The 15,299-nt window shown below is 36.1% G+C and overlaps 1 protein-coding gene across 10 annotated transcripts in view; it reads left to right on the top strand.

Moving 5' to 3' along the window:
* Nucleotides 1-15,299, top strand: part of INPP4B (inositol polyphosphate-4-phosphatase type II B) — a 753,803-nt gene that overhangs the window by 706,661 nt on the left and 31,843 nt on the right. Inside the window, exon 28 of one of the 10 annotated variants that reach the window (XM_042983848.1) lies at nt 1,424-1,615. The exons of the other annotated variants lie outside the window; for them this stretch is intronic. Coding sequence (XP_042839782.1) covers nt 1,424-1,445 — 22 coding nt within the window. The 3' untranslated portion in view covers nt 1,446-1,615. Of the gene's footprint in view, nt 1-1,423; nt 1,616-15,299 lie in introns of those variants that run through there. 10 annotated transcript variants of the gene reach the window in all.

Raw genomic sequence — 15,299 nt, forward strand, 5'->3', positions numbered from 1 at the left:
TGAATACATGAGGGCTGTGTGAGGCTTGGAGGGCTTTGTGTGTGTGTGTGTGTGTGTGTGTGTGTGTGTGTGTGTACCTGTGTTTACGGGAAACAAGTGGTGTTCTTTTCTTTAATAACTACCGTCATTTCCTTCTTTGGGTATTCTGTATCACAATCTAAGCCCATTGGTTTATGAGTTCTGTCAAAATAGCAAAGTAAATGAGAGCATGGGGCTTGGGAGCCAGTGACCCAAGTTTGAATGTAGCCTATAGGTCGCTTACTAGCCATGAGAAGGTTAATGTCTTGCTGCCTCTAATGCCTTAGGCAAGTTAGTCAACCTCTTGATGACTCAGTTTCCTCATATATAAAACAGATGTGATAAGCTCTTCTTAGGAGTTTCTTGAGGATTAAATGAATTGGTATGTGTAAAGTGATTAGAACAGTGTTTGACATACAGCGATCACTGTATAATATTTGTTATGTCAATAAAAAATAAATATCAAGGGTCATGATGTTAACATTCTGATCTTCCAGGTACAGTAAAATCTAGCCAACCATGGTCCCTATAATCTTTATGAATATATTATGACAAAAGGTTTGACTCCAATACCATCTACTAAAATAAAGTCTACTGCTGATTCTTATAAATAAGGTTTCAAATGCAATGTTTATCTATTTAAGGAAATAGTTCTTTAAATGCCACCTTAAAGTGTTTACAAATGCCGTGCCAATTATGGGTGGACTGTATTCATCACAGTAAGCCTGGATAGATTTCTTGTAAATATTTTTTTACGTTAATGTGTATTCTTACACGCCCTTAGAATTTGAGTGATATATTTGAGATCAAAGAGTCACTCTAGAAATCTAGTGAAACCTCCTTTACTTTATAAATAATGAAACTGAGCTCTAGAATGTTTTGGCAAAAACTTCAGATAGAAAATATTAGAGCCAGCACTCAAACATAGATGACCTTGTTATACTTTAAAGTTATTCTCTTTGTACCAAATAAAATAAAATAACATCACTTAAAACTATTTGGTAATGTATTTGGCACCTTCAAATCTGTTAGTTAAAATACAGTTGACCCTTGGACAACACAGGTTTGAACTGCTTGGGTCTACTTATATGCAGATTTTTTAATAAGTACTTTATGTTCTTATGATTTTCTTAATAGCATTTTCTTTTTTCTAGCCTGCTTTATTGTATGAATACAGTATATAGTACACATAATATACAAAACATGTTAATCACTGTTTATGTTATCAGTAAGGCTTCCTGTCAACAGTAGGCTATTGCTAATTAAGTTTTAGGGGACTCAAAAGTTATACATGGATTTTCCAATGTGCAGGGGTTCAGAGCCCCAACCCCTCTGTTGTTCAAGGGTCAAGTGTATTACATAAGTCCTATAACTCATAAAAAATGTGTGCTTTTATAAATTTCAGACTGTGTAGAAGACTAGAGTAACCTGCTCAAATCCTGAGACCTTGAAGAGCAAATTCTAGTTCTAGAACATCAACTGTTTAATTTCAACCTTATCCACTATGTTCACCATTGTACAAGGGCATTGAAAACAGTGTCTGGTCCAGAGTAAGATGAATATAAATACGGGTTGAATAAATGAAGAACAATCCAAATAGGAATTCATAATGTTGCCTTCTGTTTTTCAGAACTATGTATCAACTTTGTTGTCTTTTTTTAAAATTATGTTTTCAATTATATTCAAGACAGTAATTTGGTTCTTACTCTTATATCTAAGCCTTGTTTCCTGGGGTTGCCCTTGGGTCTCTGTAGTTTGGTGGCCAATGATAATAAGGCAGACAGAAGTTGTGCTCAGACAACTCAATCCAATAAGGTTTCCAAACACTGTTGATGTATCTGTTGATTGTGAATATATTCAAAGTTCAGGCATTTTCGAACCTTCTCCCTTTTATTTCCACCAGGCCTGTTAGGTCCTGCTAGTTGGCCAGGATGTGTGAAAGTTTACCAAATCCCTCCATGGCTCTCTCATTTTCAGGATCTCCTGGTTAGATTAATGGCTACTCTGGGAGCAGCCCCAGTAGAACCGCTATCTCAGACTAGCCAAGAGGTCCACTGTCCTCATCCAAGAATACTGCTGTTTCAGATAATTCCCGGGAGTGGCATTTCCCCCAGAGCGGTCAAGTGCTCCGCCAGCTCACCCTAGTAGAACTTGAGCTGAAAGGGGCAGGGATGGGAGCAGTGCCAGGCAGGAAGGCCACACACTTCCTCTCTTCTTACCCCCTGTCAGCAGTTTTCCAGGAAGAACCAGTTCTCAGCTTGTTGCTTGACTTCAGTTGATTACCAGGGTCCTGAAATGGGTGTTTTTGACTTTCCATTTCCTAGTATTCTCCATTCTCATAGTTTTTTGGAAGAAAGAAGATTTTCAGAACTCCTTGGTCCGCCATCTAGGAAATCCCACCCTCAGACAGTGGCTTTAAAATGCATCTCAAACTGTTTCTGGAGTTTTTAAATATTACTTATGTTTGGACCCTATTGGTTTATAATTGGGAAATCTGAGGTGGATCCAGGAATCTAAATTTTTCAAGAACTTTACTGATATTCTGGGACACAACCTTGGATTTAAATAAATCAGTGTTTTAGAGGAGTTTGATTTTTATGCTTTTGAAAATAATGGTTTTTTAATTTTATTTAACATTAATTACAGTTTACCTTTGAATTATTCTAACTACCTTTCAGGCTATTTACTCTGGATTTTTTTTTAAGTTCATCGAGGTTATAATATTGCCATTTTTTAGTTTTACTTTTTCCTTATCTCTATTAAATTTTTCAATTGTATTGTGCTTCTCTCTGTTCAGATTATTTATGAATAAACAAAATGTCATAGATAAAGAGAAATAAATAAAGCTTCATTGGGCTGCTTAATCAGAAACTTACTCACCGGCATAAGCTCCGTGAAAGGAGGTATTTTTATTTTCCTTTGTCCATTGCAGCCTTCCAGGATCTAGAACAATGCCTAATGATATCAGGTTCTCCACAAATATTCAATGGATGGATGGATGGATGGATGGATAACACAGGTTTCTAAAATGTTCATGTCATATATATATATATATATATATATATATACACACACATATATATACACACATATGTATATATCAGGTTCTCCACAAATATTCAATGGATGGATGGATGGATGGATGGATAACACAGGTTTCTAAAATGTTCATGTCATATATATATATATATATATATATATATATATATATACACACACATATATATATATACACACATATATATATGTGTGTGTGTGTATATATATATATATATATATATATATATATATATGTTAGGAAGTTTTGCACATATATAGGCATTTAAAATTAGATTTAGAATTAGATAATTAGATTAGATAATTAGAATGAACTTATCACTCAGTTATGACATATTTACAAGCAAAAGTTCCAGAAGATGAAATTGAAAGCTTTGGAGAGGTTATGATTCAAAAAAAAAAAAAAAAAAAACTATCTTAATGCATATTCTGAATCCTTCCTTTGTACTATTTTCAAAAATTTCACTCTCTTCCTACATAGCCAATATTACTCACAGGTGCACATTACTGATACGTGCCTTTGGTTATAATCTGCTTGGCTGAAATAGCAAAAGGGCTTCTTCAGAATAGAAAGAGTATCTGGGAAGATCTGGCTCTTAAAGAACTCTTAGTAATTGCCTATATTGCAAGACAAAAACAATGATTCTCAACCCTCATTAGAAACCCTGGGTTTGGGGCACCTGCGTGGCCTAGTCAGTTAAGCATCTGACTCTTGATTTTGACTCAGGTCATGATCTTGTGGTTTGGTTTGTGGGTTAGATCCCCGTGTTGGCCTGTGTGCTGACAGCACAGAACCTGCTTGGGATACTCTGTATCCTTCACACTCTGCCTCTCTCTCTCTCTCTCTCTCTCTCTCTCTCTGTCTCTGTCTCTCTCTGTGTCTCTGTGTCTCTCTGTCTCTCTCTCTCTCTCTCAAAATAAATAAACATTTTAAATAGAAAGAAAGAAAGAAAGAAAGAAAGAAAGAAAGAAAGAAAGGAAGGAAGGAAGGGAGAGAGAGAGAGAGAGAGAGAGAGAGAGAGAGAAAGAAAGAAAGAAAGAAAGAAAGAAAGAAAGAAAGAAAGAAAGAAGAAAGAAAGAAAAAGAAAGAAACCCTGGGGTTTGGGGCTGAATGGCAGGAGTCCTTCTACAAACTAGCTTCTGGGATGGAGACTAGGTGGAGAACCACTTGACTGAAGTCAATCTCATTTAAACCTGCCACATTGCAGTAATTTATTTTAGTGGCTTTGTGGCAAGACTATTAGCCTGGTATATCTCTCCTTTTTTTAATTTTATTTAAATCTAAATTTGTTAACATGTAGTGTAATAATGGTTTCAGGAGTAGAACTTACTGATTCATCACTTACATATAACACCCAGTGCTCACCCAACAAGTGCCCTCCTTAATGCCCATCACCCATTTAGCCCACCCCCCATACAACACCCCTCCAGCAACCCTCAGTTTGTTCTCTGTATTTAAGAGTCTCTTATAGTTTGCCTCCCTCTCTTTATCTTCTTTTTCCATCCCTTCTTCTATGTTCATCTATTTTGTTTCTTAAATTCCACATATGAGTGAAATCATATGATACATATCTTTCTGTGACTTATTTTGCTTACCATAGTACATTCTAGTTCCATCTACGTTGTTACAGGTGGCAAGATTTCAAGCTTTCTGATTGCCGAGTAATATTCCTGAGTGTGTGTGTGTGTGTGTGTGTGTACCACATCTTCTTTATTCATTCATCAGCCAAAGGACATCCATAATTTGGCTACTGTTGATGGTGCTGCCATAAACATCGGGATACTTGTGCCCCTTTGAATCAGCATTTTTGTATCCTTTGGATAAATACCTAGTAGTGAAATTACTGGGTTGTAGGGTAATTCTATTTTTAATTTTTTGAGGAACCTCCATACTGTTTTCCAGAGTAGCAATACCAGTTTGCATTCCCGCCAGCAGTGCAAAAGAGTTCCACTTTCTCCACACCCTCACCAACATCTGTTGTTTCCTCAGTTGTTTATTTTAACCATTCTGACAGGTGTGAGGTGGTATCTCATTGTGGTTTTGATTGTATTTCCCTGATGATAAGGGATGTTGAGCATCTTTTCAAGTGTCTGTTAGCCATCTAGATGTCTTCTTTGGAAAACTGTCTGTTCATGTCTTATGCCCATTTCTTCACTGAGTTATTTGTTTTATCCTTTCTTTGAGTTTTGAAGTGTATGTGTATTGACAAATTCTCCCTTGATCATGTATAATGGAAAGTTACAAAATGGTGGCTGCATAATTGGCAGACTTTTTTTTTTTTTTATAGAAAGGGATAATGCAATATCAGCACTCAGTTTTTGGTTATGGGATCTCCATGATGCTAAGATCCCTTTTGTCCCAGTGCATTTACAGAAAGAATTTTTAGCAGAGACTTTTGAGTTTATATTTCATTAATAGACAATTAGGAATGGGTTTTAAATACAAAATTTGACTAGATTATAAAATGTCATGCTCTATCAAAAAATGATGTGTTGGGAAATTTAATACCCACTAAAAAGTAAATTAAAATGAAAATACCAGTGCAATCTTATTTCCCTTAACAGGAACCCAGGGTTGATGTGTATATACAAGGTAACAATGTGACACCATATTGCTCAGTTGTCTGTAACTTTTATTTTCCTTATGGTACATTCCTCTGCAATCTGTCATTCTATAGTGGCTCCTTAAAATTAAGATAGTTGATATGCCATTAGTAAGATTAATCAGGGCTTATTTCAGCATACAACCTATTTGTCACCCTTTAGATACAGGGCTTTCATCATTCAAGTTTAGTAAATAATTAATTCATAAGAGAGAGACTAAAAGGCCCATCAGCCACATTGAGTTTTAATATCTTATTGAATGTCCTATTTTCAACATGTTGCACCTGAAATTTATGCTATTTCTATTTCACAACTTGTCAAATGTTCTACTTTATAAACAAGTGATCCTTAACCAATTGATGTCAGTAAATGTTTTATTTCTCATGTTCTGCGTTCTCTGTGAGATTTACTTTTGAGTCATGTAGTTCGTTTGTGTTAAGATAGAAAACTTTATTTTTTTCTTTTGTTAGTCTTGTTTTTATTTCACCTTACTCTTGTTTGATTGTACAAGTCAGAGAAAAGGTGCTACTATTTCATATTATCTATTTCAAATATTGAAGTGAGTAATAAGCATTATAGACAGAGGCAATGGAAGCTTTCTGTTATATCCTGACTACTCGAAAGGGATGTGTTTGTGTAGAACAGCATAAGCAGGAACAATTTTTCCATTATCACTAAGCATTATCTCTTCCCTTGAGAACTTCAGTATTGTATTGCTGCATTACTTCAGTCCGTATCTGTGATGAATGACAGCAATAAGCCCAGATGGAGTCACCTTCATCTTAGGGTTGCTAATAGTTATGTGAAAACTGACCCCATATGGATGTTTTTGCTTCAATTTACCATAAGGCGAAAGAGAGTGCAAAGAATGCACTTTTTAAAAAAATCTTGTTGGAGCAAGCATCTTTTAACAAAATATCCACAGATGAACCATCAAAAGAAAACTGAACTCATTGGAAAAATTGAAGAATTATCTATCGAAAATCTTTCAACTTCCTGAACAAAGCGTGTGTGCTGATTTTAGGTAATCTTCATGCATTTGTTGCAAATCATATTATTTTGTTAACTAAAAAACTTGTGATTTTGAGGTCTATTTTTTCTTCCTAATTTGTTTTGTGTATTATATTTGTTTTCTACTAGCAGTGGCATGAGACCCTGTGCTTGTCATCCAGAGCAGTTACCAGCTTTGCACACACATTTGCTCTTGTAATTATTACCTGAGGGCCTAGAAATACAAGTTTATGGAATCTATGTTTTTTAATTTCATTTAATGGAAACACGTATAAATGAATTTAATTAAAATAGATGTAACTTCTGCCACAAACATGAGTTTTTAGAGGCAGGAAGATCTGGGGTTAGATCCTTACTCTAACACTCATCATGTGTACATCTATGGACAACTTAATCTCCAGGCTTCAGTTTCCTCCCCTGTCCTGTGGTGGTTGTGTTAAATGACATAGCTCATTTAAAGTTTCCGTGCCCAGTGGTGTTAGGTGCTCTGCTTGCTCCCATGCTCTCCCCATTGCCACCTACCCTGCCCATGCTTCCCCAGCCCATATTTCTCCTCCATGCCTCTTCAGATATTCCTGAAATTGAGGAATTTCCCTGGTCTTCAAGGTCTTAGAAGAAAATCCCAAGATTAATACTTGGTTGCTAAAAGGCTTAAACTCTCTCTCAGTGACTATGGGCTACATGGTTTGAAAATCTGGTGAGAACCCTGCCGGTGGCATCCAGGGAATCTGGGAACAACTGAGCCTGGAACAGAGAGCTCGTGATGACCTGTGGCCCCGGTTGGCAGTGCCTGGGTGCTCAGGCAGTAGAATTCGTGCATTATCCAACTTTGAATGCCCACACACTTTATTAGCGATTGAGGATATCTGGTAAATAACAAGCCAAGAACCCCATCCCAGGAGATGGTCTGGGCAAATATATTATTCACAGAACTATGCCATCATCATATTTAGAGTCAAAAGTAAACATTTATTGAATATCTACTATGGCAGAGTACCATGCTAAACAAATGGCAAAATGCATCTGTAATAATAATAGCATCTAGTAGTCAATGAGTTCTTCTTGCTATGTACTAAGAATTATAGTAAGCATTCTATATGAGGATCCTCTATTAATGCCCACAAGGATAGTATGAGGTAGATCAGGCCACATGCCTAAAACGGTTATAACCAGAGTGGATCAGAGGGGAAAAGGAATCACTGTGGGCTGGGGTGGCCCTGGGGAAGGGAGGGTTTGAACTGTATCTTGAGGATGAGTACAATTTAGGTAAGCAGCAAGGAGGAATTAGGAGTTCTTGACTGGGAATATCAGTGGGTAAGGCTAAGGGCACTGTTTGTTAATCATCACCTTTGTTAAATGTTTTATTTACATAAATGGTATCATAATGTGTATCACATCCAACAACTTATTTTCTTCAGCTGGTATCATGTTTTCGTTTTTTTTTTAAGATCTATGTTCATACATAAGATCTAGTCCTCTCCTTTAATAGCTGTATAGTATTCCCTTATATTATAGATCACAATTTATCTATTTCCCTATCAAATTTTAGGTTGTTTCTGATATTATGCTATTAAACAATAGTGCAGTAGACACACTCATGAATATGTCCATGAATACAAGTATGAGAATTTTCACAGTGTAATAAACATAAAAGTGAAATAGGTGGTAAGGTATTTATATTTTCAATATTACTGGATGCTACCAGATTGCTCTTAAAAATAGCTATACTATTTATATCCCTCAACCCATGCACATATGTTCCTATTTTCCACATGCCCAAATATTTGCACTGTAAGAGGTTTTTTTTAGCAATGTGATGGGTGAAAAGTGACATCTTGATTTAATTTATATTTTCCTGTAATAAGTCGTATTGAACACTAAACATTGATGGCCATTTGCATTTCCACTTATTAACATCTCATCTTTAATATATGTTTCATATATTGGGTGTTTGCATTTAATGCCAGCCAAGAAAGGGGTCTAGCATATATAAACTGCTGAGTTATTGCATTTAAGTAAAGTTCTAGATAAGAGAGTCTCAGGAGTGACAGTTTTTAAGAATATTTTTTATTTGTTTTGTTTATTTTTACCAAAAAAATGAAAGCACAGAAGAGTAGATGAGAAAGGTCTCTTGGGTTTGGAGAGAGAAGTGCAGTGTTTTGACAGGAGTCTATGGTGTGAGACTTTTTAGTACTCTGTTTTAGAAAAGGGATGGAGACTTCCAGCTGAGACACATGTATACACACACACACACACACACACACACACACACACACAGAGGCAATTAGGGAGGTGAGTGATACCTTTGCACTTGGAAAATTAGGTGTAGCAGGAACTAGTCCTAGAAAGGGCTTGTTTCCTTAAAAAAGCCAGAGATGCATGTGGCCCAGGCCTGAACGTGTGGAAAGTAGTTTTGCCAAAACCTAGATAGTCTGTTTCTGCTCCTGGGAGGATGCAAGAATAAAGGAAGTGAGTGGGCGCAGCCACATATTGCTGGACCCAAACACCACGTTCAAAGAGAGAAACAACTCAGAATTAAACACGGGGATGTGAAACAAATATCATAGTTCTATCTCAGATCTTGCTTGCTTTTAAAGTTGACAGGTTTGTTAGAGCATTTAGTTCCCATACAATAACACTTCCCAAATCTTTTTCATTAAACAACCTAATAATCTCTTTCCAGAAGTGTGACACGAACGATAATTTATTTCAACCTTGTCCTAAGGAATGACATTCACGAATTCATGCACTTGATGTACCTATTATGTTTGTCCTACTGCCCATGAAAATAAATCCAAAACTGTTAAAATCAATACATCATCAATGTACCATGTAAAAACTCTAGCCTTAATCAGAGTGTTCAGTCTACTTGGGTAAACACTGTCATAGAAAGGTTTCAACCCTCCATGTCACCTGAATTTTACTTGTAATGCTCCAGTCTCTACCCCAGGAGAACAAACTGAAAGTCTTCATTGGCCACTGTATCATAAAAGCTAAATTGGGAGTCAATAGTGTTTATGGAAAAGCAGTCAAAATACTTCCAACTTTTATTCTTTTCAGAAGATCATAGATGACAGAGAAGTTCAAATCCCCAGCATAATGCATTTATGCCGAGGATAATGGTCTCAAGTCCTATGAGCAAAGATATATTATGCACAATTACACCCCATTCTCTCCCATTCATTGAGTCTATCAGGGTTCATAGGAGTGTGAATGACATCATTACAGGGGTCGAGAGTGTAATTTATAAGGCATATCATTTGGAAAATTGGTAGTTTATTAATAGTAAAAAATCACATGTGATATTTCTCAAGTATCACAGCATTGTTTTGGCAGAGTCATTGCTCTGAGACCTCTAAAAATCTAAGAATTAAGCCAGCTCGGTGGAGAGAAATGAGTATAGTTCAGTGATTAAGAGGAAAAACTCTGTGGAAAGGTGGCCTGGTTCTCCACTTCTTGGCAGTGAGAATGAAATTCTAGGAGCCTTTGGGATCTTGCTATGTAAAGTGAAAGAAATGGGTATATGAAAAAATTGGTAACAGGAATATCATGTAAGTACTTGGTAAGGTTTAACTTATGGTGGTGATCTCACCAACATATTCATCTCATAGGGCTATTGTGTGGATTAGAGTAAATAATGATCATGGAAGCACTTAACAGAGTACTTGTTGCATCGTAAGGACCAGTAAAAATTAAATGTTGCTACGGCTGTTACTGATGTGGCGATTGTCACCATTACTGTTCTTATTGCTACCACCTTCTTTGTCATAACAGTATCTCATCAAATTAGTTTTACTGAACTGTGCATTGGTTTGATTTCTCAAACCATACTGAAGAAAGTAAAAAACCCAGCCCGTTCAATTACTCATATTGTCCATGCATTGATTCTCAAAGAGTGGTCCCCAGGCCAGCAGCATCAGCATCCCCCAAGAACTTGACATAAATGCAGATTCTCAGGCCTCACCCCAGACCTGCTGGACCAGAAACCGTAGGATTGGGGCCCGGCAATCAGTGCTTTGACAAACTCTCCAGATGACTGTGATGCACACCTAGGTTTCATAATCCTTGGTCTACCGTAAGGATAGGATTACACTGTTAACAGTTTTACTGAGATATAAAATTCACATACACCTACCATACCATACCATACCATACAATTCATCCATTTCAGGGTGAAGGGGAGTGAGAGGTATAGAATGAATAGGGATAAAAGGCACAGCATAGGGAATACAGTCAATGATATTGTAATAACGTTGTATGGCGGCAGATAACAGCTACACTTGTGAGCATAGCACAAAGTATACAGTTGTGGAATCACTGTGTCGAACACCTGAAACTTATGTAACATTGTGTTTCAACTATACTTAAAAAAAAAAGAATGCCCATAAAATATTTGAGACACTATTGGTACCAAAATATTATTTTTTGTTTATCTAAAGTCTAAAAAGAAAAAAATTTTATCTAAAAAGTACAATTCATAGATTTTAGTATATTCACAAAGTTTTACAATTATCGTCACAATCTAATTTTAGAACGTGTTCATCACTTTTGCCTATTCTGGACATTTCATATAAATAGAATCATACAACGTGTGGTCTTTTTTTAAGTTTATTTGTTTCTTTTGAGAGAGAGTACAAGTGGGGAAGGGGCAGAGAGAGAGAGAGAGAGAGGGAGAGAGGGAGAGAGAGAGAATCCCAAGCAGGCTCTGTACCACTGGTACAGAGCCCAATGCAGGGCAGGGACTGTGAACCTCGAGGCCAGGACCTGAGCTGAAGTCAGAGGCTTACCTGACTGAGCTGTCCAGGCACCCCAAGTGAATCACTTCTTTTACTTAGCATACTGTTTCAAGGTTCATTTATGTTGCAGACATTTTTCCTTACCTCATAAATTTCCCTCTCCATGAATATTTTTTTCTACAGCATTAACATTAGGCTTCTTTATGATTCTCCAGAACAATTCAAGTATGTGTGTGTGTGTTCGTGTGTGCAGGTGGGGTAGCTGAATGTGATTGTGTGTGTGCCTGGGAGTTTTAATTTTGTGATTTTCTTTTTTTTTAAGTTTATTTATTTTTTTATAACACTGGTTTTTTTTAATTTTTTTAACGTTTTATTTATTTTTGAGACAGGGAGAGACAGAGCATGAACAGGGGAGGGTCAGAAAGAGGGAGACACAGAATCTGAAACAGGCTCCAGGCTCTGAGCTGTCAGCACAGAGCCCGACACGGGGCTCAAACTCACGGACCGCAAGATTATGACCTGAGCCAAACTCGGCTGCTTAACCGACTGTTATTTATTTTTTGAGAGAGAGAGAGAGCACACGAGCAGGGAAGGGACAGAGAGAGAGAATCCCAAGCAGGCTCTGTGCTGTCAGCTGATTTACAGCTTGTACCCACAAACTGTGAGATCATAACCTGAGCCAAAATCAAGAGTCAGAGAGGCTTAATTGACTGAGCCACCCAAGTGCCCCTATGATTTTCCTTTTTTAGAGACTTCTAAAAACCTCATGGCCAATTTTGTGCTCCCTCTACTACAAATGGATAGCATTCTTTAATGGGTCTTTTTAAAAAATACAGTGACCTCATTCCTAATTTATTTTTATGACATACTCTTGCATTTACTATTTCTTTCCCACTTTTCATTCTTGATATCTTTCTGAATTTTATGTATTCATTTAAACTGCCTTGAATTCTTTTTAAAACAAGGCAGGATTTAAATACTTAAGAATAAAACCACATAAAACATTCTCTCTATCCTAAGCTAAAGACTTCCTAAATCTATTTTTAACACTTGTCAAATCAAGTTGAATAATACTGATTTACAGTTTTTTCAAAATGAAAAAAAAATCCAGTCTTTTACATCTGAATTTATGTGTTTTCAAAGTGATATCTGTCCTCTCAACTATTTGAGAAAATAATATCATTATATTTTTATATGCTTCAGAGTTTGCAAATCACCTTGACTGCTCTTTTGCACTGGAAAATAGGAATACAATAGATATCATCCTTTGTTCAGTTTCTGTTCCATAATTTAATTTTATAACATGAATTCAGATATGGAATGTTTATAACACAGTTTTATTTGATTTTATGATAAAGACTTTTTTTCCTCTTGGAAACACTAGAACAAAAGTGAGAAAAAGGCATATTAGACCTGTCAAGAGATATTATTTTTGCCAGAAAAGAAGAGGGAAATGCCTGCCTCTTCACAAGAATGAACTGATTTTATAGCAGCTGCTCTTGAAATTGATATATTTCTTTCTCTCTAGTCACAAAAAAAATAAAAATCATTTTCCAAAAAGATAACAAAATTACACGTGCATCTATGAAAGGTACGTATGATTAAATATTACATGGTCATAATGCCAGAAGGCACCAGACGCAGTTGAACAGTGCTGTTGTGGGTTCAGCTTGACCACAGGAGAAATGCATGCTTAACAGCCTCTGAAAGTCCAAACTCCAGCAAACGTTTGCTGAGTTTAATCTTTTTTTTTTCCTCTGTGGTTGGACTTCATAAATACAACTTTATTGTGGATGTTAATAAGTTAAAATTTCCAAGTGAACTGTGTGGTTCCTGAACAGACTGGAGATACTGTACATAATTGAAAATTAATTCTAAATAATGGTGCTTTATTTGGGGATTAAATAAACCTATTTTGAGCAAACAATACAGTTTGATATTTATGTAGTCAATTATAATTTCTCCAAAATGAAATCCTTAAAGTTCTGTTATAAATTTAAACTTTATAATTACTGAGGTTATGGTTTGAGATCATAATGGACAATAGAAACAGTTTCCCATTTCTGTTTATGCCAAGTAAAAGAGAGTCATGTTCCTTTGCAGTCTGCTTTATTTAGTTTTGTCATAAATGTGTGAATGTTTATTTTGCCACCTTTGCCCACATCCCTTGAGGAACAAACAAAGGATGTACTGTCTTCATGTGGATGCAGGGAATGAAAGGAAAATGAAAAATACTAAGTATTTTTAGGGGCACCTGGGTGGCTCAGTCGGTTAAGTGTCTGACTTCAGCTCAGGTCATGATCTCATGGTTTGTGAGTTCAAGCCCTGTGTCGGGCTCTGTTCTGTGCTAACAGCTCAGAGCCTGGAGCCTGCTTCGGATTCTGTGTCTCCCTCTCTCTCAAAAATAAATAAATATTTAAAAAGAAAAAGAAAAGAAAAATACTAAGTATTTTTAAAAGCCTTCAGAATTTGAGGATGTTGGCATATTAGTGCTAATAAAAATGGATTTATGTATATGTTTTTAATTTTAAGTTTAATTTGGAAGTCAGCAATTGCCTTTTGAATATCCTTATCTCAAGCTAAATTGGAATTAGTACATTTTGCCAATATATTGCTAAACTCTGCTAATTTCCTTCTGGAGTTTGGTTACTAATAGAAGCAAAATTTTGATTTAACTAATTTTATCACAATAAAAAAAAAACTAAAAGAATCTTGAAAGAATCGGAGCCCATGTGTTTGACGGATAGAAGAGAAGAAGTATCTTTCTAATTTGTATGGGGGTTGACGAAGTAAAGGCATGCATCAGCTTTCATTTCTAACTCTCATGGCTGGGACCCCTTGACCACTGTGGATGGTGAGGGCCTTCCAGTGGGGCAGGGTTCTCTTCCCCTTGTAGAGGAAAGCCTTCTGCTTCTGCAGATCATCTAAACTGAATATTTTCCCCAGCAGCTAAAAGAGAAAGTTGTTACAAGGAAGATAGTCTGCACTCCCCATAGATGTTTATTTCTCCTCCATGAAAAAGGCTAGGTAATCTGATATTCTTGCCCTGGCTCTGCGAGTAAAGAAATAGTAAATTACTGTTGAAGCAGTATTCTTTATTCACATATAAAGAAATATTTTGCAGCATTATCATCCTGTGGCCTTTCATCTCCATTGATGACAAGATACCTAAAGGCAAAATATACATTTCAACTTAAGATAAAAATTTTATTGAAGAGTCTGAACATGTGTGGTTAATATTGATTTTTTCATTTCTGTCATAAAAGAAGTCTATAAATACGTTTTTTCTGTTAAATCAGTGTTGGAAGGGAAGCTAGATATCTTCTGGCCCAACACCTCACAAGGTCTTATGTTAATGAATATATGCCTAATAAAGTAATTATTTTTTAATGTAGATATTGCTCTTAAGTTAAAGCTAGCCCTTCAGGTAGTTGAGTTTTGTGGAAGGCTTTTCAATGGAAGATTCTATATCTTGAATCTGCTGTTGTGGGGACAAGAGCAGACGTGCTGTAGGACATTCCCTTCTCGGGTCTGAGCTGAGAGAAGATATGCTTCTCTAAGCAACAGTGAGAATTTATACAGAATTATTGGAGCAAGGTTAGATCTCTAGGTTTGAGGAGATAGTGTAAAACCACTTCAGAGAATAGTCTAAAGCCACATTTTTTTTCACAAAATGAATTTTGCAGCCTTGCAAGACTTATGATCCAAATAAAATAACTGAAATGGAAAAGTGAATTGCAATGAACTTTTTTAATACTACCCTTTGACTTACTGTGAAAGCCAAAGTCCTAATTAGTATGCATATATAATATATATATATATATATATATACACACATATATATACACACACACACACACACACATATATATA

Source organism: Panthera tigris, chromosome B1 (genome assembly GCF_018350195.1).
Source record: "Panthera tigris isolate Pti1 chromosome B1, P.tigris_Pti1_mat1.1, whole genome shotgun sequence".
NCBI classification, from domain to species: Eukaryota; Metazoa; Chordata; class Mammalia; order Carnivora; family Felidae; genus Panthera; species Panthera tigris.